We start from the raw sequence: 24336 nt of genomic DNA on the forward strand, positions 1-24336 counted from the left end.
CGATCTTTCCTTGAGGCTCTGAAATCCAGTTTCTGGAGGATTTCGAAATGGGCCTTTGGCCTGAAAACTACAGCAATTCCCTTCTCAAGGCAGAACTTCATGACAATGAATTTTTATCTGGGTGGTTCAATCCAGCGGTAATTAAATTGCAGTTAAACGCGACATCTTTTACCTAGAAGGAAGTAGTACGGTATGTTTCTTTCCCAATAATGTGAGGCAGATATTGCTGCCATAAAACTCCAGGTAAGGGGGCCTGGATTTCGTTGCAGTTAAACATCATTAGTACGAGACATAACAACTCTCCCTCTCCCCCTTCCTCTGTTTTAATATCAAGCTCAGGTGGGCCGTCATAAATAAATTCCTGAGCACCATTGCAAACAGCCGGAATGCTGAAAGTGGAATACTTTGGGATAAGGAAGAACCAGCTGTTTGCCTGTGAATGTTGAATCCACCTTGGAGCAAAGGTGTGGTAGGGATGAGAGGTCTGAGGCAAGGAAATTATTTTCACAGCTTTGAGCTTTCTTGTACCTGGTAAGGTAGGTGACTCAGCTGAGCTTTCACAGGTTGTCTGGAGCCTCAAATAAGAGAGACTGTAGCCATCCAGGTAGTCCTTGATTTATAACCATAATTAGGTAAAGGTAAGGTATAGGTTCCCCTCGGACTTATATGCTAGTCGTTCCCAACTCTAGGGGGCGGTACTCATCTCCGTTTCAAAGCCGAAGAGCCAGCGCTGTCCGAAGACGTCTCCGTGGTCATGTGGCTGGCATGACTAAACGCCGAAGGTGCATGGAACGCTGTTACCTTCCCACCAAAGGTGGTTCCTATTTTTCTACTTGCATTTTTTACGTGCTTTCGAACTGCTAGGTTGGCAGAAGCTGGGACAAGTCATGGGAGCTCACTCCGTTACGCGGCGCTAGGGATTCGAACCGCCGAACTGCCGACCTTTCTGATCGACAAGCTCAGCGTCTTAGCCACTGAGCCACCGCGTCCCTTAACCATAATTAGGGCTAGGATTGACGTTGCTAAGCAAGCAGTACAGTGACTCATGCTTGATTTTATGCGGCTTTTTTTGGTCACGGTTGTTAAGTGGAATCCCTAGAGTTGTTAAGCGAACCGGGCTTTCCCCCCATTGACTTTTGCTTGTTGGAAACCAGCTCGGCAGGTTGCAAACGGCAGGAAATTAAACAGCGTTTGGGAGACAGTTTGCTTATTATATTGCGGCTGTTGCCAAAACTTCCCATCCTTATTGCAAATGTTCAGAAGAGAAAAAAAAATGTAACATGTTTCCTCCCCTGGAAAGGGCTTTATATGTTGTTACCAATAATATGATCATAATTCTCTGGTCAGCTCTGGATTCTCTTCATTGTGACCTTGGGTTTCAATCCATTTTTTGCATGGGAAAAAAAAATGACACCGCGGCTCATATGGTTGAATCTACTATAAATCTCTAGGCAACCTGTTTTGCTAGTTGGCTGACGTGGTTGCACCATGAGAAGGAAAAATTGCTGAAGATTAATAAGATCATCCGGAATATGTTTACTCTGAAGTAATTGGCACCCAAGTCGAAGGAAACCTGCTTCATAAAAACCAAATGTGTGGATTGCATCTTGAGAAGAGAATGAAGTAACAACCTGGTAGATCTTGAGGGGACTAGGGGAGACATGATAGCAGTGTTCCAATATTTCAGGGGTTGCCACAAAGAAGAGGGAGTCGAGCTATTCTCCAAGGCACCTGAGGGTAGAACAAGAAGCAATGGGTGGAAACTAATCAAGGAGAGAAGCAACTTAGAACTGAGGAGGAATTTCCTGACAGTTAAAACAATTAATCAGTGGAACAACTTGCCTCCAGAAGTTGTGAATGCCCCAACACTGGAAGTCTTTAAGAAGATGTTGGATAGCCATCTGTCTGAAACGGTATAGGGTTTCCTGCCTAAGCAGCGGGTTGGACTAGAAGACCTCCAAGGTCCCTTCCAACTCTACTATTGTATTGTATTGTATCTTCTTTCACTACTACATGCAAAATGTACAAGAAGAAATGTGCCCACAATCGATGCTACCTCCTATATCAGGAGTCATCAGCCTTTCGGACTTTAGGGGCCACTAAATTCATAATTTTAAATCCCGCGGACCACTAATATGATCTGCCTAATGACTGGGTGGGTGTGGAGAGGTGGTCATGTGACTGGATGGGTGTGGCCAACTTGATGTCGCTCATGTCGAGGGGCGCCTCGCCAGCCTCTACTCGCCCTTCCCCTCCCAGCCACTCCTCGCCTGCCCGCCCGGGCTCTTTAGGGCCCCAACAGGAAGCAGTTGTTGGAGCTAAGCAACCACCAGGAGAAAGAGTGGGCAAAACAGCTCAGTTCAAATTGGATTTGGCTGAGAAGGAGGCTCAGCAGAAGCACCTCACTGAGGACTAGGAGCATAGGCTTTCCAAGCAGAGGGAAGACCTGTGGGAGTGCAAGGCCAGGTACCGGCACCTGTAGGCTCAGTGGGCTGAGATGGTCAGCCAGTTCCAGGTCATGATGGAGTCCCACTGGAACGAGGCCCTCCGATTCTTCGCCACCAGCGGCGCTTCCCTCCAGCCTTCACCCAAAGCCCCACACCAGGAGGCCGAAGCAGACCCCAAGTCAGAATTTCTGCCCCCCTCTGACCTGCACAAAAAGACCCCGAAGGGGGAGACTCTCTGCAGCAACACAAGCATTCATTGCACGTATCTGTCCCAGGGGCCACAGTTTGAAGACCCCTGATTTAGTGCCATATAAAAAATGCAAATAATTTTTTCTGAGGACCACCAAAACTTTCCCACAGACAACCAGTAGTCCATGGACCACCAGTCGGTGACCGCTGTCCTATATCACTTATCTCTTCTTTTGGACACACACACATACACACACAAACATTGTCTAATTGTCCTTGGCAACTTATCCAAATAAGCGAGCCCCCTCCATCCAGAAAAACCTACTAAACAATTTTATTGTGGCCCCTGTTGTTTGAAGGGGGAGGAAAGATTGGATCGTGTTTTTCTTTACTTGTGAAGAAGTTCAACAATGTGGGAGACCTGGAACACAATCGCAGATTCCTGCCAGAAATGTTTCCATCATAAACTTCAGGGAACTTCAGATGCAAGGATCCCTAGTTTTTCTAATCTGAATGACCTCGGAGTCTTGCAAAGACAGTTTCTCAGACAGTGATGGAACATACAATAGTATCAACCCTGCACGTAATTGAAAATCTCCAAGCAAGCAATCTTATTTATGTTATTTTATTTAGTTAGTTAGTTTGTCAAACATGTACAAGATAACGGATATAAGTATAAGCACAGTCAATGGGTACGAATGAGTGGAGACAGTAGGACAGGGACGGTAGGTACGCTGGTGCGCTTATGCACGCCCCCTTTACGGACCTCCACAACAGTGGAAGGATATATCCATGGAGGTGGTTCTCCATCTCTGGAGGTTTTTAAGAGGAAGTTTCACAGCAACCTCTGGAAGGTAGTGTCAGGTTCCGGTACGCCGCGAGGAAAAAACACCAAACAAAAACCACAGTCCTTGGTTGTAACGGTTTATCTTTGTCGCGAAAGCTCTGGCACGAACTGACAAAACACCAAGCAAAATCAGCGCTAACTGCCCAGTGCTCCCCGCCACCATTTAAACTTCTCCCCAGCCCTGCCAGCCCATGCGCGCACTCCACCCCCCTCATGAAGATGACATCATCCAGCCTCACCCCGCTTCTCACCTGTTCCAGCCAGCCGCCTCACAGCTGTGTATGCAGCGGTGACAATCGGGCCGGTCTGGTCTCGCCGATCCGGCCGGTGTCGGATCTGCAGGTAGCTTGCTTAATTTTCCTGTACATTGGCGAAGGATTGAACTGACAGCTGATCCTTCCAAATGGGAAGGATCTGGGATTCTACAGATGTTTTCTTCACTCAGGTCCCTTCTTTTCAGAGAGAAAAAGCAGTTCACATTGGATAAAGCCACATGACAAAGTCTTGTAGAAGAAGACCTTGCAATGTTTACTTTGGTAATGATGGAGCAGTGATGCAAAATACCATCGGTCCAGATGTGTATAGCAAATGACACTTCCTAGGAGTTGGGGAGAAGCTGTTTGCTTCTTGTACTACCTTTCATTCTACTTAGGGCTGGGCAAAAGGTAGACCTCAGGTTCTTCTCTGCAGAAAGTGGCCTACAGAGGAAGTGTTGACAGGCTGGGAGAACCAGGAGGTGAACAAGGTTAATGGAGCATTAGTCCGTCAACAGAAGTTTCTACCCTGGGAGAGAGAGACGGAAAACATGAGTCACCTGGGGAAAAAAACTTGAATAAAAGCTACAGGCTATACAAGAAAAGCCAGTCACTAAACTCATTGGCTTCCATTCTAAGCATCCCTCAAATCAATGGAATAACCACAAAAAAATATCACAAAATCTGCTTTGGGACCAACACATTGTTTGCAACTGTTAGATGGGTAGATTTCAACTCCCAGGATTCCCCATACCAATTCTGGGAGTTGGGGTCCACACGTTTAAGGTTGCTGAATTGAAAACCGCTGCCCTAAAATTTATCGCTGTTTATTTAGTGTGACCTTAGTGTGTTGTATAATGCCTTAGATCAGTGGGTCTCAACCTTCCTAATGCCGTGACCCTTTAATACAGTTCCTCATGTTGTGGTGACCCACAACCATAAAATTATTTTATGTTTTCCGTATTTTTTCAAAAAGATGTGTTTTCTGAAGGGGTCCCGACCCACCGGTTGAGAAACACTGCCTTAGATTATCATATCTTATCATAAACCATGTTTTATAACAATGTAATTTGTGGACACGGCCAACCGTGATTTAATTAAACAATCAAGGTGTGAAAACTGCAGTTTAAGACCAGCTGCGTATGCAACCTCTGAAATTCATCAGGGATTCTCTTCTGTATTCTGTGGTCTAAAGTTTAGCCAGCAGGACAGAGTAAGATGACTTTCTTCGTGATTGGTTAAAATTGTGACCTCCTGCTTTGGAACATCTGTCTGGTCCCTTCCCTGATGCGGTTCTAAAAATATCAAGCGAGATCATTTTGCGCCAATTTAATTTGGTCATGCCAGCTATTGGATTGTTTCATTTCTGTTCCTTGACTCGAGGCTTTGATTTTAATGAATTGGAACTGTCATTGGTTGTACGCTGTTCTTGATTTGATGTTTCTCAAAAGCGTTATGACCGTCCTTGATTAGGTAACAAATGTTTTAGCACAATAATAACAACAACAAGGTTTGTTATTCGTAGGAATAGGCTCAGCCCCTAACTTTGTGCCCTGTCTTCCTATCAGTCCACCTTCATAAAAATCTGATTAACAGAAAGAATTCCAGATGATTAAGTGTTACTTTCATGCAGCCGGTTTGCCAAATGGCCAGATCTTAAGGTCATCCAAACTCACTCCATTTGAATCTTCTAGGGCCCAAATTATACCTTAAAAAACATCTGGAATGCTGACCCCTGGCTTAACCCAATGCTGTGTTCACTGCTTGCACTTAGCCATAATGTGCTTATGTTTCTTGATCGGTTTCGTGCTATCAAGTCATTGTCAGCTCTTAACGATCAAATAGTTACATTTTCTCCACAATTGTCCTTCAGTTCTTCCATCAATATAAGTCACTGCTCTGGCAACTGAGTCCATACAACATTGCTAATGGTCATCTCCTTTTCTTTCCTTCCAACTTTCCCAGCATTAGAGCCTTATCTAGAAAACTAGGGTTTTCCATGATATGTAGGAAAATATGATATGATAGGTAGGAAAATGCATTCATGCATTGAGTAAGAACTGTGAATTGATTTCTTTGAAGATCCATTCGTTTGTTTCTTTGGCTGTTCATGTATTGTCAAGAGTCTTCTCCAACTCTAAACGTTCAAAGCCATCCGTGCTCTTCCTATCTTGCTTCTTCAAAATCCAACTTTCACTCCCATACAGTATCACAGCTACCATATCATGGCTTGCCAAATGTCTATGGAGATTCTCAGTCATCCAGGTCATGGTGGTCCCAAACGTGCTTTTTCAAAAGGCAGCTGGACTTTTTTTGTGTTTTTGTCCTTGAAGATGTTTTGCTTCTCATCCAAGAGGCTTCTTCAGAATTGAACAGAATGCAAAAAAGCTTCTTGGATGAGAAGCACAACGTCTTCAAGGAAAGTCCAGTTGCCTTTTGAAAAAGGAACTTTTGGGACATGGCTTGCCGAATTCTGATCTCTGTACTAAAGACACATCATGGCCCCTGAATATCTTTTCCAAGATCTTCATGGCTGTTATCAGGTGCTGGTCTGTGGAATATTTCTTGACTGCTTCTTCCTGTACTGTTGATGGCTGGTGTTAAAAGGCCGAAGATACCCACTGTCGGTTTTAAGGTGGGTTGTTCTATCTGTTATCATTGTTTTAGCCTTCTTTTAATTTAATGAACAGGGGCGCAGTGGCTCCCTGGCTAAGACGCTGACCTTCTCAATCAGAAAAGTCGGCAGTTTGGTGGTTCGAATCCCTAGCGCCGCATAATGGAGCGAGCTCCCGTTACTTGTCCCAGCTTCTGCCAACTTGGCAGTACGAAAACGCATAGAAATGCAAGTAGAAAAATAGGGACAACCTTTGGTGGGGAGGTAACAGCGTTCCATGCGCCTTCGGCATTTGGTCATGTCGTCCACAGGACCACGGAGATGTCTTCGGGCAAAATATAAATTACCTTTATATTTAATATTGTGGTTATATTTAGGTTTGGCTGAATAGGTGACACAGGGTTGGTTTGGTTGCATAATATGACCCCACATTGTTCGGTTATGAAGTTTACCCTTGTTTGGGAGTAAACGATGGTTAGAAAAGATAAAAACTCATAAATGCCCTGTTTTGGCACCTAGTACCAGCAAGATCATCACCCCAGGGTAATAGGGAGCTGTTTTTCTTTCTTATCTGGCAACTGTCCTGTTTCAACCTGGAGTTTTTCCAGCTCAGTCAAAATAGTTCATGTTTAACAAAACAGTTAAACCTTGGACTTGCACGCAAAGCATGCCCTGTCCTTCCAAGTGACTGTTTCCCTCCTCCGTAAGTGACGCAGCCCTACCATGGAATCACACAGAAAGCTGAATTAAAACAGTGTAAAAGATTGCATTGCGCCCATTTTATATCTGGCGTTCCATCCAACAGCTCTGAAGAGGTGCCATTTGGGGAAAAAAACAGGGGGAGAGAGAAAAGCAGGATAAAGGAGAGAAATAAAACAAGAGGAGGATACCCGCAGTTCTTTCAGACGTGAGGGGTTTGTTTAAAAGATTTGTTTAGATTGCAGCCCTATTTGCGCTAACACCAATAAGCCTGGCTAAGTGCAGCCGGTTTTTGAGTCACCCGGCAACAGCAGGTAGGATTATGAATGGCAAAGGTGCGGTGGAGATGAGAGCTGCACCCCGCAATCCTAAACTTGTTTACGCAGAAACAAATGCCACCCTGGCAGCCAGGTGCACTGATTTGGTGCACCACCCAAGGAATTGTAGTTACCATCCATTCAAGCAGTCTAATAAATTAGGAAACTTAACCGAACGGTGAGAAGTAAGGTTTTCCACCATTTGTTCCACCTTTCTCCAAGTTGGATGGATGGATGGATGGATGGATGGATAGATAGATAGATTGAGCAACAGATATCATAGAAAGACAGATATATCAAGATATACAAATACAAGATATACATATACATAAATACATAGCCCTATCGGCTGAGGGAAATATTAGAAATGTATTACACACACACACACACACACACACACACACACACACTGTACAAGGTACTTTTTTGAACTATCTTTTTCAAGTGTAAGCACATTGACACATACCATATTCATTCTGCACTCAGAGCTTTTTGCGCAAGGATAGAAAAAGTTGCTGGTACTAGGTGCCAAAACCGGGCATTTATGAGTTTTTATGTATTTATGTATATGTGTGTCCACACATATACGTATGTGCACATTTGTGTGTGTTATGGGCTATTTTATCTTATGGAATTATATACATTATATGTACATGCATGTGCTTGTGTACATGTGTCTGTCACAGGGTATTTGATATACACACACACCATAGATACATATATATTATAGACCCAATGTATACATCCACAGCTACACGTTCTACCTATCTATCTATCCATCCATCCATCCCTCTATTTATCTATCTATAATTATCTATCTATCCATTCTTCCCTCGCTCCCTCCATCTATCTCTCATCTATATCCATCCCAGTATGCCTCTATCTATCCATCTATCTATCATCTCTATCCATCCCATTATCCCTCCATCCCTCTATCAATTTATCTCTCATCTATCTATATCCATCTCTCTATCCCTCTATCCCTCTATCTCTCAATCTATATCCATCCCTCTATCTCTTTTATCTATACCCATCCCTCTGTCTCTCATCTATCTATATCTATCCCTCTATCAATCAATCTATCTCCATCCCCCTATCCCTCTATTTCTCATTTATCTATATCCATCCCTCCATCCCTCTATCTATCTCTCATCTATCTGTAGGCATCTCTCTATCCCTCTCTCTCATTTATCTATGTCCATCCCTCCATCTATCTCTCATCTACCTATATCTATCCCTCTATCAATCAATCTATCTCCATCCCTCTATGCATCCATCCATATAATATACAGATACATATATACATTATGCATTATATACATAAACGTATATATTTCAGGCTATTTCACGTTGCTCATTATTTCCTTCTCTTCCTCCCCAGACGAGCTGCGCACGCGCAAGCGCTCGGCTCCCTTTCCCCTCCCCCCCCAACCCCGCGCTCCTTGTTCGGCCCGCCTCGCGACCAACCGCCACGTAGCGCGCGCGAGCCAGGGCGGGGGGCGCGAGGCGGGGAAAAGGGGGCGGGCGTGGCCTCCTTCCCTCCTCCTCGTCCTCCTCCCTCGGGGGGAAGCAAAGTGGGCGTTCCCTTCCAACCCCCGGCCCCGCCCCTGGCCCCGCCTCCCCTTTCTCTCGCCGGGTTAGATGGCCGGAGCCGCCGAGGGAGCCGCGCCGCTTCCGCCGAGCAGAGGCGCCTTCTCGCGGGGCCCGGCAGCTGCTGTTGAAGCGACGGCGACGGCGGCGGTGCCGTGAGCGGCGTGTGGCGCGCCGCTGGATCGTCCTCCCCTCCTGCTCTTCGTCTTCATGAGCCTGGGCAGCCCCGTGAGTCGAGGCGGGCGTCGCGGCGGGCGGGCGGGCGGGCGCCTTCCCTACCTCCCTCCCCGCCGCTGCCGCTGCACAAAGGCGCTTTGTTCTCGCGCGCCCCGCCGGGCCCGAGGCGCCGGGAAGACCGGCCGAGCCAGCCTTCCGCAGTGCGGCGGAGACGGGCGGGGGGGCGGGGACGGATCTTACCCCGTTGCTGGAAGAGGACGGGCCCTCCCGGGTGTCCCGCCGGGGGTCTCCGCGCTCCCCCGGCGAGGTAGAGCCGGGCCGCCCTTTGCCCGCATTCCCACGACCCGGGGAAACCCGAGTTTGGCGGTCGTGTGAATGCGGACTTTGGGGGGGGGGTTGCGGTTCCGGGAACACGCTCTGACGCCACGTGTTGGCTTCCCGAATCCCTCCCCCAAGCCGGAAAGTGGGGGACAGAGGGCGAGGGGTTTAAAGTGGGGGTGGGAGGATATTTGGGGTCGTCCTCGGGACCCCAAACTCAAAAGAAAAACAGATGCCTTCCCCTTTTTGTTGTTGTTGCTGCCTGCCCACTCCTGTTTTCTTGGCCAAAGTGGCCCTCAAAACGCCAGGATCAGCCTGGAAGGGCCACCCACCCCTTAAGATGTGAGGAAGGGGCTTCAAGAAAGACTGGTGGGCATTTGGGGGAAAAGCCACAGTGTCCATCTCCCTCCCTTCCTCCCCAGCAAAGCTCCAGCTTCCAAATGGTCCTTTGCCATTTGGTGGACAATCATAAATTCAATTCAGTAAATAAAGTGGGGGGGGGGGGTCTCCTTGCCTCTTTGCTTGGGGGGGGGGAGTTAAATTCAATTCAGTAAATAAAGTGGAGGGTCTCCTTGCCTCTTGGGGCAGATGTTGGCGTCTGGGTGGCAGATGTGACACATCCCTGGCGAAAGTCTCTAGGCGCTCCTGCCACCCACCCACCCCCTCCCTGGCCAGCCAAGACTGCGGCATTGGCGGCTCCCCCCCCCCCCATTTTTGCTTTTTGGGACAGACTTCATTCATTGCTGGGCCTCTTTTGCCACAGCAGCTGCCGGGTTGGAGGGGGGGAGATCTGTGTCAAGTTACAAGGGGATCCAGTGGAGAGAAAAAAACCCCTCTGTTTTTTAAGTCGCTGCTAATTAGATCTCTCTCCCTCCTTGATGTTGCTGCTATTGCTCTCTGCAGATTAAATTTTTTTTAAAAAAAAAGCCCCCCCCCAGCCTATTGCGTCCTTAGGCCTGCTGGGATATCTCACCTCACAATCAGGAGGTTGTGAGTTCGATCCCAAGTAGAGGCAGATGTGGGGGTCTCCTGCTCGGGCAGGGGGTTGGACTAGATGACCTGCAAGGTCCCTTCCAACTCTTGTTCATCTGTTAAAAAGAGGCGGCTGGGTTTTGAAAAGGACCAAGCCTTTCCTCTTGCAACCTTCCCAATTAGAGAGCCCCCCCACCCCCTCTGCTAACCACCTGGCAAGGAGGCAAATGCAGATTACAGCTGGGTGAGCATTGCGCTCTTGAGTAAGGGCGGATAGATAACTGAATATTTGAATTCGGCTTCTCTTAAGAAAGTTGCTCTTTGTTGGGTCTTTAATTCGAACAATAGGAGTCTTGCATAGCCTTCCCCCCCCCTGCAAAGGATACAAACCAAGATGGGGTACATTTATGGCCATCTTTACAGAGTAGCTATCATTCTTGGTTAGAACCCTCTCCAGAGTGGGATTTATGCATGACTGGAATATCTGAATGAATAAATGAATAAGTTGCTTGTTCTAAAATGGCCATTCATTCATTTGGAAACAGTTAAAGAGTTAGTAATTTTAAGATGGTGTTTGTTTCCTGGTGTGGTTGCCTGGATTAGTCTGCAATTTTCTTGGTATTGTTTTTCAGAAGTAGTTTGCCATTTCCTCCTTCCTAGGGCTGAGATAAAGTGACTGGGCCAAAGTCGCCCAGCTAGCTTCATGCCCAAGGCGCAAGACTAGAACTCCCAGCTTCCCTAGTTCAAACCTGGTGCTTTAACCGCTACATCAGACCGGCCCACAGTTAAGTAGGAAAGCTGAACTACGACAGTAAATATATTTTGGGCTCACCAGCATCTTAGGTTAGGTGGACTATAAGAGGGGGCTTAGGTTATTGTCTATTTCTTAGCTTGGCATCTTCTACAGGATCTGTTGATTTGGTAAAGCTTGGTTTAGCAAGCTGTGTGAACACAGCACTTTCTCAAGACTAAAATCAGTCTCCGCTCAGGTTTAGTTCAGCCCAGGAAATTCTCACTGAAATGTATATTAATTTCTAGAGTAGGCCTGCCCCCGCAGCAAAGAAATTCAGTTGAGTTATAGTCTGTTATATTCTGCTACTCTCTCTCTTTTTTCTTTTGGTGGCATGCCTCGTTTTCTGAAAAAGTGGGAAACTTGCCCCAGCTATTCACAGTTTATAAAGTAAACGTTTATTTGGAAGCAAACCGGGCAGAGATCAAACCCTTATCGTGTCTTCTTCAAGAGCTTGAAATCTGAGTGTTGACGCGTTATCTTTTTGCTTACAATGGGAAAAGTAAAGTATTTAGTGACTTTTAATCAGAGGGAGCATGTGTAAATTAACAATAGCTTGGCCTTCAGAATGTGTGGGGATTAAGTGGGAGGTTGTGAAAGGTTTGCAGTTTCAGGAGTCCTCAAAGTGACTCACTGCCTACTGCTTGCAACGTGGCTGGTATTTTTTTTTTCTTTTTTAAAAAAAATCCACATAACCACCCTCATCATGTTAACAGAAATCGGGCTCTGGGTTTTTTTTTTATCAGGTTGTATAACAGCTTTTTTTTTTCCCTTACCAATTCCTTCCAGAATTGGTTTCTTTTCTTCCAGAAAGACCTAGCTATTGCCCGATTATCTAATAAGTTTGTGAAAAGCTAATCCTGCCGGGAGCTTTTCCTCCTTTCTAAATTTCCTAAAGAAAAAAAAAAACAAAAAACCTTAACACAGGCAGTCCTCAGCTTAAGAACCACGATTTCCGTTAAGTGGGAAGTTTGTTAAAGTGAGTTTTTTTGGGGGGGAAACCGGTCACAATTCACGTTTTTCAGGGACGTCCTAACTTTGAACGGTCACTAAATGAACTGTTGTAAGTCGAGGACTAGGCGCATTCGCCGGCCGGCCTTCCCTACAGGGCAGTGTGTGGCAATGGTCAGCTTCAGTTAGTATTTCCCAGCAAAGGTGGAAGGTCCGTGTTATGAAGAATGCCAAACTCTTCAAAGCTTTGTGTGTGTCTTGTGAGTGCGTGCGCTTTGTGCCTGGCATGGAAATCTTGTACCCAGAGCAAAACACAAAGCTGCACAACCACACCATAGATGTGGCTAGTTGTTCTATAGGGGAATGCATGTATTTGGGGGCTGCTAATTTTTTAAAAAACAACTGACTTATTGACTATAACAGGGTTGGGACACTATGACTTGTGGACTTCAACTCCCAGAACTCCTGAGCCAGCTGTGCTGGCTCAGGAATTCTGGGAGTTGAAATCCACAAGTCATAAAGTTGTCATAATTGCTTCCCCCCTCCTACACTTTTAAAACAGCAGGACTGCAAATATCCTAAAAAATTATGTGTGTGTGTGTGTGTCCCCTCCATTGCACCCTCTGCCATAACTCATGGACATCTCCATGATATTGTTTGTTTTTTGAAAGCTAGTTGTGCTGCACAATCACAACTCCCCAAGACGTTTCCATTGAGGGTCAGCCCACGTGGGGGTTGCGAGCAAACAAAAGACAGGCCATGAAAATCCCAGCTCACTCCGGTTCTCCCAACTTGTTTTGACTTCAGGCCATATTTGCCATGACTCCCCCCCCCCGCCCCCCCGCCCCGTTTGGCCTTTCGGAGGTTTATTGTGAACGTAAAAGAGGATAGCACAGGACAAATGTTACTCATGCATTTTTATGTATTAATTTCAGAAGGTCCTGTTCCAGTCAGTTTTAAAGTTGGGTAGGGCTGTTCCTAGAATTTGAGAGTTTGTAGCCTAATGACTCACGATGCCATAAGCTCTGGGTAAGTTTGAGTAGCTTCTTCCAGGTAGAAGAACCAGAAAGCTACAGTATGTTAAAAGCTTTTTTGCTTGCTTGCTTGCTTGCTTAATATGTATTGTGGTCAGAGCATGACTTTGTGGGGGGGGGGGGGAAATTGAGTTAATGAGCCATATTTATTTAATGGTGTTCTCTCTTGCTGTGAAATACGCACGAGGGACTGACTCAGAAGGAAACTTTTTAACTCCATGCCCTGTCATCTTCTGTCAAAAAAACCCCAACAACAACCTTTAAGCCACGATTGAAGCATAGCTAGCATCAGAAAGAACAACCCCAGGTTTTTGCTAGGCCCGTTGTGTAAGTAAATACGCAGCAAGCAGTTGTGGTTCACTGGAAAATAGTTTCAAACCGAAATTGGAGTTGTCTGAGATAATGAAAACGCGAACCAGGCTGGTTTTTTCCTTCTTCTTTGAGTAGACCAGGGATGTCCAAACTTGGAAACTTTAAGACTTGTGGACTTCAACTCCCAGAATTCAGCTGGCTGGGGAATTCTGGGAGTTGAAGTCCACAAGTCTTAAAGTTCCCAAGTTTGGGCACCCCTGGAGTAAGACAAGTCCACATAGTTAGCAATAAAAGGTTGTGTAAACTTGCACATTATTTAAAAAGCAAATCTTTTATTTGACTATCAAAAAACAGTTGGCAGTTTTCCTTTACACCTAACTGTCATTTATCCGTTCGTCTGACTGTCGATTCAGTTTTCATGCTACCAGGCTGCTGTAAAGACAGTTGTTTTTCTGATACCGAAACATTAGTTTTCAAGCTAGTGGCTCAACAGTGAGCTTCCCTATACCCACCCACCCTTTTTCTCCGGCTCCTTTTCATCTGTTCTCTCTCGCAATAAGCCCTTTTCTTCCTGTTAAAAACCTCAGCCACATTTCAGAAGCAGGCAGTCAGTGCCTGCAGCCAAATATGGAAGGCGGAAGTCCTTGGAAGGGAAAAGGGGAATAGAGGGGAGCAAGATAGCACTGTAATGGTTAACAGAAGACTTTCCAAAATAATGCCATCTCCATAGAAAGTGACTTCATCATCAGGTGAAGTCATAATCTATGAAACTGAACTTGTGGGCCCCTGGAAACCCAAGAGCGTGTAGCTGGTATGTGGAGATCCACCAAAGGATTGCTTTCATTGTACTAGAAAATAGTTTATGGATTTTTAACATTCCATTCAGTTGAGTATGATCCACTACCAACAATTTTTTAAAACTAAGGTCTACATAGAAATAGCAAGTAGAAAAATAGGAGCCACCTTTGGTGGGAAGGTAACAGCGTTCCGTGCGCCTTCGGCATTGAGTCATGCCGGCCACATGACCACGGAGACGTCTTCGGACAGCACTGGCTCTTCGGCTTTGAAACGGAGATGAGCACCGCCCCCTAGAGTCAGGAACGACATGGGGAACCTTTACCTTTACATAGAAATTATCAGAGTTCTTGGTCTCCACCACAATATTTCTAGATTTGCTCTCCGCAAAAAAACCATCCTGTATCGGGATTACCTTTCTGTTCAATTATGTACTCTCTCTGCTACCTTCCATTTTATCTAAAAATCACATTATTATTGAGGAGTATGTATTTCCCGGAATGAGCCAGGCATTCAGAATATCTTGATTTCTAATTGTTTTAAACTCCAGTGGATCACGAATGCATGTTGATTACGGGCGCAGAAGGTCCTATCCAGGACTGATTGGCAAATTCAGTTATTTCAGATTCATCCTTCTTTGTAAAATGTGCTTATTCTTTTGCTTTTTACAGCTGGTGTCTTCACTTTTTTTATTTTTTAGGAAGAATCCCCTAGGGCAGTGTTTCTCAACCTTGTCAACTTGAAGATGTCTGGACTTCAACTCCCAGAATTCCCCAGCCGGCTGGCTGGGGAATTCTGGGAGTTGAAGTCCAGACATCTTCAAGTTGACAAGGTTGAGAAACACTGCCCTAGTGAGACCATGTTTTATTTTTAAAAAATATGAAAGTACTTAACACAGCGACGATTTGTTTAAAAAGTTTCACCTGTTTTGGGGGGAAAAAAGTACATGTTTTCCCAGTGGATGGACGCTATATTTTTTTTATACAGGCGAGAGTTTGTTTTGCCTTTGTGCCTTTTTATAGGCGCTCCTATCCATGAAAAGCACATAATGAGATAGAATCTGCTGGGTTGGAATGAGATCAGTGATGGATCCGCTCTACCCAGCAGATCAAAAGGTTCCTAATGCCTAGTTCTGTGTGTGTGTGTGTGTGTGTGTGTGTGTGTGTGATCTTTTAAAAAAAGTTTAGTTTGCGGTAAAACTATGCAATTTAAACTTTAAGCCTGTCTAATGATTTGGGTTGCTTACATGTGGCTTCTTTTTTCTTCTCCTTCTCCTTCTTTTTCTTCTTCTTCAGTTTTTCACAGATTAAGATGGATGGTAGCTTTGATTGTGATTGTGGTGAGCTGGAGCCACCTGATCATTAACTAACAGCATCCTTGGTACCCAGAAAGCGCCGCCTCTTCCTCTTAGTAGCGAACTAGAGTGCAAAACAGAGACGACCAAAACCATCCACCTTAGAATGAAGCTGCTCAGGACCAGTCCAACACTGAATGTATCTGCACTGTGAGGAGGATGTTAACGCAAGCCTATTACATGCCTATTTATTCACATTTTTGTTAAACGTCTATCAGTTTGGCACAGTATATAGAGTGAAGGGCGCGTAAGATGCCGCTTCGTTCCATTTGATTTTGCCTGGCGTTTCCTTTCCATGTCTGCGGATGTGCTGCACCTTTCTTTGAACTATGAATGCCGCGACCTCTTTCTCTCCCTCTCTCCTCGCCGTGATCTGTAAAGAGTCTTAAGTGCTTATCCTAAAAGGGGGGAAAACATCAGGCCTTGGCTGGCTGGCCGTGCAATGAGAGCATCCCGAAGCTATCCAGCAGTCGACCCATCGTTCGTCTTTTCTACGAGACCCTCGCGACCTACCAGTGGAAGCATCTCTCTAGATTCGTAGAAGCGGGAATCGTTTTTAAGAGGGAGGAAAACAGGACACGGAATTTTTTTTTAAAAAAAAGAAAAGGAAAATGGCAGAGAAGTTCGAAAGTCTGATGAATATTCATGGCTTCGATGTCGGTTCTCGGTACATGGACTTAAAACCTCTAGGCTCTGGTGGCAACGGCTTGGTTTTTTCCGCTGTCGATAACGATTGCGACAAGAGAGTAGCCGTCAAGAAGATCCTCCTCTCCGATCCTCAGAGCGTCAAGCATGCCCTGCGCGAGATCAAAATTATCCGGAGACTCGACCACGATAACATTGTCAAAGTTTTCGAGATCCTGGGCCCCAACGGGAGCCAGCTGACGGACGACGTCGGCTCTCTGACAGAACTGAACTGTGTTTACATTGTCCAAGAGTATATGGAGACCGACCTGGCCAACCTGGTGGAGCAGGGGCCCTTACTGGAAGAACACGCCCGGCTCTTCATGTACCAGCTGCTACGTGGGCTCAAATACATTCACTCGGCCAACGTCCTGCATAGGGATCTCAAGCCAGCGAACCTCTTTATTAATACTGAAGATTTGGTGCTGAAAATCGGGGACTTTGGCCTGGCCCGGATTATGGATCCTCATTATTCTCATAAGGTCAGTTAAAAAAAAAAAGGTGTTTTCCTTTAAAACGTGGGTGGATAGGTGGGTGGAGGACAAAATCACATTTGGAGACAGGGTATGCTTAATATCTGGCCAAGTTTATCTCTTCCACGCTTTTGAGCGTTCTCAATCTTGCTAAGACCGCACGCGAACCTTAGCAAGATTCTTTTGCCCTGTAACAAAATGCGATGTGTCAAATCTTGTTCTCCAGTCAACCTGTTTAACTCCTTTATCTTAGCCTGGTTGGATATGTGCCATCTCTTTCCGGCATTGGTTGGAGATATATATTTTTTATAATCGCTAGCGCAAAAAAACAGCCATTTAGTCTTAACACTTGGGGAGATGTTGAGGAAGGTCTTAGATCAGTGTTTCTCAACCTTGGCAACTTGATGATGTCTGGATTTCAACTCCCAGAATTCCCCAGCCAGCTGGCTGGGGAATTCTGGGAGTTGAAGTCCAGACATCTTCAAGTTGCCAAGGTTGAGAAACACTGTCTTAGATAGTCTTAGAACAGACAGAATCAATTCTGATGTTTGATTGATTTATGAATCTTTCTCCACAAAGGCTACCTAATAGTTCCCTTACAGAACAATGTTCTATAGCTTTAAAAGCCTAGCTAGAATGATTATCTATAAAAGCTCCATAAAACCAATCCCTTCAGCTGAAAATATAGTGGCCATTTTGGAGTTTTGCTATAGACTTTGATATTCCTGAAGACTTTTGAAAATTGACCTGTAGATTCTTCGAGGCCAGAGATATTGTCACCTGTCTGTTTCTAGGAGCACCATTACATAATTGGGTCTCGGTTATATATTTCTCATTCCTAAAACAGGCATTTGAGGTGTATAGTGATACAGTAAAGGTAAAGGTTCCCCTCACACATATGTGCTAGTCATTCCCGACTCTAGGGGGCGGTACTCATCTCCGTTTCAAAGCCAAAAAGTCAGCGCTGTCCAAAGACGTCTCCGTGGTCATGTGGCCGGCATGACTAAACGCCGAAGGCGCATGGAACACTGTTACCTTCCCACCAAAGGTGGTTCCTGTTTTTCTATTTGCACTTTTTACGCGCTTTCGAACTGCTAGCTTGACAGAAGCTGGGATAGCTAATGGGAGCTCACTCCGTTACGCGGCGCTAGGGATTTGAAATTCAATGTATTCAATTCAATGATTCAATGCATACAACAGTAAAGCGTTAAAAAGTCCCTCATGGATCCTACATAGGTTCTTGTGGCATATACAAAAAGTAATTTGAAAGGCTTTCATGCAAAGCAGATTTTATTATCTTGCCCTGAACCAAACCTCATGTTTACCGAAACAAAAGATAACGCAAAATTAGTTTACAAACACTTTAAAAGGTTTGTTTGATTGTGCAAATATTTCATGATGTAAGAAGAGTCTTCCACAGAATGCATAAAAACCGCTTTTGCAAACCACAATAACCCTATGAACACAGACTAAACTGTGGGGATTGGGATTGGCACGCCGTGGCTCAGTGGCTATGACACTGAGCTTGTTGATCAGAAAGGTTGGCAATTCAGCGGTTCGAATCCCTAGCATCGCCTAACAGAGTGAGCTCCCATTACTTGTCCCAGATTCTGCCAACCTAGCAGTTCGAAAGCACGTAAAAAATGCAAGTAGAAAAATAGGAACCACCTTTGGTGGGAAGATAACAGTGCGCCTTTGGTGTTGAGTCATGCTAGCCACATGACCACAGAGACATCTTCGGAAAGCGCTGGCTCTTCGGCTTTGAAACGGAGATGAGCACCGCCCCCTAGAGTCGGGAACGACTAGCACGTATGTGTGAGGGGAACCTTTACCTAATGGAGTGGACTTAGGCTCAGGCCCATTCCCCAAAGGCCGCGCAACTCATGGAGACTTGAAATATCGCCACATCTCTCTAAAATTCTTGTGGCAATGCAGCAGAATAAATTGCAAAAGGCACTTGAAGGAAGGCCGAATGGAGGTGGCACAAATAAATATCCAACACTGTCTCTCTCCCACCCACCCCCCATCCCACCCCTCCCCTCTCTCTCTCCTAGGGCCATCTTTCTGAAGGACTAGTAACTAAATGGTACAGATCACCTCGCCTCTTGCTGTCGCCCAACAACTACACAAAAGCCATTGATATGTGGGCTGCAGGTTGCATCTTTGCTGAAATGCTGACAGGCAAAACTCTCTTCGCAGGTTGGTAAAGAAAGCAGGTACAATCCTGCCGCTTAAAAATGCAGTGATGGGTGCTCCTTTTATCCCCAAAAGACGGGTGTGGATAGCGACATCCCGGCTACGGGAGGACTCCAGGGGGCAGCAGTGTCTGCTGAGGGGAGGCACGAGAAGGAATCCCAGAATACTATATTTACTTAACATTTATGGTATTTACTGTCATTTTTCAGAGTATAAGACGCACCTTAGTTTTTGGGGAGGAAAATAATCCACCCCGGATAAATCATCCTACTCCAACGCAGCCCTGCAGCCTCGAGTTGGAATATTCTCCAACGCAGCTGACGTTTGCCTCTTTGCCTGCTTCTCTAGGCGCCCATGAACTTGAACAAATGCAGCTGATTCTGGAATCGATTCCCGTCGTGCACGAGGAAGACCGCCAGGAGCTCCTCAGCGTAATCCCAGTTTACATTAAAAGCGACATGACTGAGCCACACACACCTTTACCTCAGTTACTCCCAGGTGTCAGCCCCGAAGGTAACGCAGCTCCTCTTTGTTGTTGTCGTCCTCTTCTCCCTCCACTCCTCCTTGTTTACGTTCGGTTTTGAGCCTGTGGTCAGGGTGACTTTGACTGTTGTGGTGCACAGTGTACAAGGCCCTCTGAAACAAGGAACAAACCTCTGGGCGTACCGTGTATCACTCTTTCCCCAGTTCTGGAACATCCTGGAGCCAAATGTATGTATGCATCTATTATTTTCCTGGTGCTGTTAACTCAAAAAGAATTTACAGCGGAAATTCAGCACTCCGCACGGAGGGAATTGACTTGTTCTCCGTAAAGGGCCGAAACATTTGCATCATAATGGGCAGTGAGCGTTCTGTCTCCCCGCATACGCCTTTTCAACACATCCTATATTACTCATCATCTGTGGCTTGAAAGAGAAAGGCAGCTTTGGCAAGTGTTTCTTCCCAGCTACTGCAGGTGACATTTTAACGGGGAAAAGGCAGCTTACCAGGTGAAACAGTGTTTCGTAAGTGTATTTATACGCTGCCGTGTTCAGGAACTCTCCATGTCTGATATTTTAAGCCTACAACTGTTCCTTTGCTTCGTTGCCAGTCCCCTATTATCTGTGGATTTTGTTTTCTGTCGTTCCCATCATATTTGTTGCTCGTTATAGCAGTGAGAGAGGTAGCCAAACAGATGCTTACGCAAATGCCGCAAAGGAGAAGGTGTCCTACGTCACAAGGAAGAGAAAAAGAAAAAGAAAAGCCAATGTTTGCATTACGTTTTAATCTGTGGTGGCGCAGTGGGTTAGAATGCAGTATTGCAGGCTAATTCAGCTTTCTGCCAGGAGTTCAATCCTGTTGACTGAGCCTTCCATCCTTCTAAGGTCAATAAAATGAGGACCCAGATTGTTGGGGGGCAAGAGGCCGACTCTGTAAACTGCTTAGAGAGGGCTGTAAAAGCACTGTGAAGCAGTATATAAGTGCTATTGCTACCTACTTCCCTCCCTCCCTCCCAATGGTTAGAATGCAGTATTCCAAGCTCACTGCCCACTGCCAGGAGTTCGATCCTGACCGGCTCAAGATTGACTCTGCCTTCCGTCCTTCTGAGGTCAATAAAATGAGCGCCCAGATTGTTGGGGACAGTATACTGACTCTGAACCGGTTAGAGAGGACTGTAAAACACTACGAAGCAGTATATAGGTGCTATTGTTATTATTGTTCCGGTTTTCGGAAATACGAAACACAGTGTGATAATAAAAGATGTAATCTTCATATTCTGTTCATATGACTTTTTTTTTAAAAAACAAAATTGGATTTATCCTCTTTAGCTTTGGACTTCCTGGAACAAATACTGACCTTCAGTCCCATGGACCGATTGACAGCGGAAGAAGCTTTGTCTCACCCTTACATGAGTATTTATTCCTTCCCAACTGATGAGCCCATTTCAAGCCATCCTTTCCACATTGAGGATGAAGTAGATGACATTCTGCTGATGGATGAAAGTCACAGCCACGTCTATAACTGGGAAAGGTAAACTTTTGGGAAATTACTCCGGACCCTTGCAGTGAGTGGTGTGTGGTGGCCTAGAAGTGGAGCTCTCTCCTCACAATCAAGAGGCTGTGAGTTCAATCCTAGGTAGAGGCAGATATTTCTCTCTCTGGGCACATTGAGAATAGATCTGCTGAATGTGACTCCGCATTAGCAACAGGAAAGGCATCTGGCCAGTAAACGCTCAGCTCTATTCAGTTGCCCAGACTCCACCCTGCAAGGGGTTATGGGGTCGTTAAATGAAGATGATACTGGGCAAATAATACTACTAATAAAGTAGTAGAATGTCACACGGTGTTAGATGCTGCTAAAATACGCATCTGGCGCAAACATTTCAGGGCATTTTGAAGACCAGGTATTTTCTTAAGTCCTTGACTTACGACCATAACTGAGCTCTGAAATAGTCATTAGTTGTTGCAGTTGTAAGTCAAGGCATCAAGTGACCCAATCCAAATTTCCCAGCACTTTTTGTGGCGGTTATTAAGCAAGCGCCCCCAGTAGTTAAGCGAAATCGGGTTGTAAGTAGCTAGTGTGTCTCGTAATGGAACTCAAATGCTCACTAAGTGACTGGTCACAACTTGGAAACTACCTGTGTGCTATCACTGAGTAGTTCTCCAAATTAAGACCGTGAGAAATTCACATAGCCGGTTATTAAGCTTAAAAAGGTGGGCATTGACCGCATGTTTAGGGGTATAAGACACACCAGAGTATAAGATGCACCAAGGTTTTGAAGAGGCAATAAAAAAAAAAGGTTTTGCACTCTGCAGACTTCGTGAAAACAGGCAGAGTTTTTTTTTTTTCAAAAAAAGGGCACGAATAGCCTTTAGGGGGCTTATAGAATGCTCCTGGGGGGATGCCCCCCCAAATGAGCAAAAAACGGCCTGTTTTTTGCAAAAATGGGCCTGTTTCATGTCAGAAAAGGGGCATGGATAGCCTTTAGGAGGCTTATAGAATGCTCCTGGGGGCTGGAGGGGCAAAATTGAGCAAAAAATGGCCCGTTTTTCACTCATTTCTGCCCTCCCCAGCCCCCAGGAGCGCTCTGAAAGCCGCCTACAAGCTATGCATGGCCATTTTGTGAAAGGGGCAGGGTTTCAGGAGGCAGAAAAGCTGTATTCAGTGTATAAGACGTACCCAAACTTTCAGCCTCTTTTTTTGAGGGAAAAAGGTGCGTCTTACACTCTGAAAAATACGGTATCCATCCATCTTCTGAAGCTACCCTGAAAGTAAACGGCTGCTTATCATTTGTCTCATTATCGCAGGTACCACGAAAGCCAGTTCTCAGAACACGAATGGCCCGTTCACAACAACTTCGAAGCCGATGAAGTCCAGCGAGATCCGAGGGCTCTTTCGGATGGGACCGACGAGGAGGAAGTGCAGGTGGACCCGCGGAAATATTTGGATGGCGATCGCGAAAAGTACCTCGAAGACCCGGCTTTCGATACTCACTTCTCCACCGAGCCTTGTTGGCCGTACCCAGATCACCACGAGAACAAGTATTGCGATCTGGAATGTAACCATACCTGTAATTACAAAATGAGGTCCACCTCCTACCTAGATAATTTAGTCTGGCGAGAGAGCGAGGTGAACCATTACTATGAGCCCAAGCTGATCATAGATCTTTCTAACTGGAAGGAGCAGAGCAAAGAGAAGTCAGATAAGAAAGGCAAGTCCAAGTGCGAAAAGAATGGCTGGGTGAAAGCTCAGATAGCCCTCAAGGAGGCGTCCCAGCAGCTGGCCGAGAAGGAGAAGAGTCAAGCCTTTGACTTCGACTCCTTCATAGCGGGGACGATTCAGCTGAGCCTGCAGCACGAGTCGGCTGCGGTCGATAAGCTGAACGACCTCAATAGCTCGGTGTCCCACCTAGAGCCCAAAGGCATCTCCAAGTCAGTCAGCAGGGAGAAGCAGGAGAAAGGAATGGCTAACTTGGCCCAGCTGGAGGCCCTTTACCAAAACTCGTGGGACGGCCAGCTGGTCAGCGGCGGGGAGGAGTGCTTCCTGATAGACCAGTTCTGTTGCGAGGTCAGGAAGGATGAGCAGATGGAGAAGGAGAACCCCCCCTACCCCAGTTATCTCGACAGGTTCTTTAGCAGGAAGGAAGAGCCCGAAACTCCAGAAGTTGAGACAGCCGAAGATGGGAAGCCCAGGGAGAACGAAAGAGAGGGGAACTTTCTGAGTAGTAGTGGAGAATTTCTCTTTAACAAGCACCTTGAAGCTATAGCTATTCCCCAATTTTCCACCCCGGTTGGCTCACCCTTAAAATCCTTGCAAGCCACCCTCACTCCTTCGCCTATGAAGTCATCTCCTCAGATCCCCCATAAGGCCTACAGCAGCATTTTGAAACACCTGAACTAAACAGCAGACATTTCTTCCTCCTCCTTTTTTTTTTCTTTTTGTACTCGCGAAATGTGTTCCTTTTTTTTTAATTATTATTATTATTATTATTATTACAAGTAGTCTTTTCTTTCTTTTTTACTTGAAATCAAATGATGTAACTTTGCTACGGATTTCCTTAATAGTTTCCCCTTGTTTTACCATTGTTTTTAACGATCCGAAATTCCTTTCCTTAAAACCATGACGATGTTTTGTTTTAAAACTGGCATGTCATTTTGCACACCAAGGGTATATTAAAAAAAAGAAAAAGAAAAAAAAAGTAAGAAAGAAAAAGATTCTTGACAATGCAAAATTAGAGTAAACGAAAGAAATGCACTAAAACCCCGTAGAAACTCTTTTTACCGACAGCGCGTCCTTTCGCAGAGTTAAAAAAAATAACAATCTTGCCTTGAAATCACACCACATTCATCGTTTGCATGAGAAAAATAATCTATATTTTCCCCCCTCAAAACATTTCCGCCCCCCTCTCCATTCATATGTATTTTAGAATTTTTCATACTGTACACATTTCTTCCAACACATGATACCAGCAGCAACTGTACATGAATGCAGAAATTTGGTAAGCATGTTTGTGATCTACCTCAAGGTAACTGCAGTATGTGGCAAATATTCAATTTCGACCCTAGTGCTTATCATATTTAGCCAGCATTATTGTAGTAGGTGGTATTACGGAGAAGAGGAAGAAGAAGAAAAAAAAAACGTTCAATATTTATAAATATTCTGGTATGCATACTTTATAGTGGAAATGTTAATATGCAGCGTTTTTATTTATTTGAGCAGATTATATTTTCTGTAACGGTAGAAAGTCGAATTCTTTTGGACTTGCTTTACAGATGAAGTTCTTACTAGCACTGTTGGTTTGTTGCCTACATAGCTGAAATAGAGATGAAATAACATCCTCTTA

The 24336-nt window shown here is 45.3% G+C and overlaps 1 protein-coding gene across 2 annotated transcripts; it reads left to right on the top strand.

The window, feature by feature from the left end:
• Window positions 1–414: 414 nt before the first annotated feature.
• On the top strand, window positions 415–24336 carry MAPK6 (mitogen-activated protein kinase 6). 2 transcript variants are annotated; one of them, XM_081964476.1, is made up of 6 exons: window positions 415–536; window positions 15602–16826; window positions 18872–19016; window positions 19362–19526; window positions 20822–21023; window positions 22301–24336. In XM_081964476.1, the coding sequence occupies exons 2-6, from the start codon at window positions 16272–16274 to the stop codon at window positions 23391–23393; spliced, it is 2160 nt and encodes a 719-aa protein (XP_081820602.1). In that variant the 5' UTR covers window positions 415–536; window positions 15602–16271; the 3' UTR covers window positions 23394–24336. The 2 variants fall into 2 exon arrangements, with proteins under 2 accessions (XP_081820602.1, XP_081820601.1); XM_081964475.1 differs by lacking the exon at window positions 415–536 and adding an exon at window positions 8978–9185.

This window comes from Natrix helvetica, assembly GCF_964273705.1.
Source record: "Natrix helvetica genome assembly, chromosome: 12".
NCBI lineage: Eukaryota > Metazoa > Chordata > Lepidosauria > Squamata > Natricidae > Natrix > Natrix helvetica.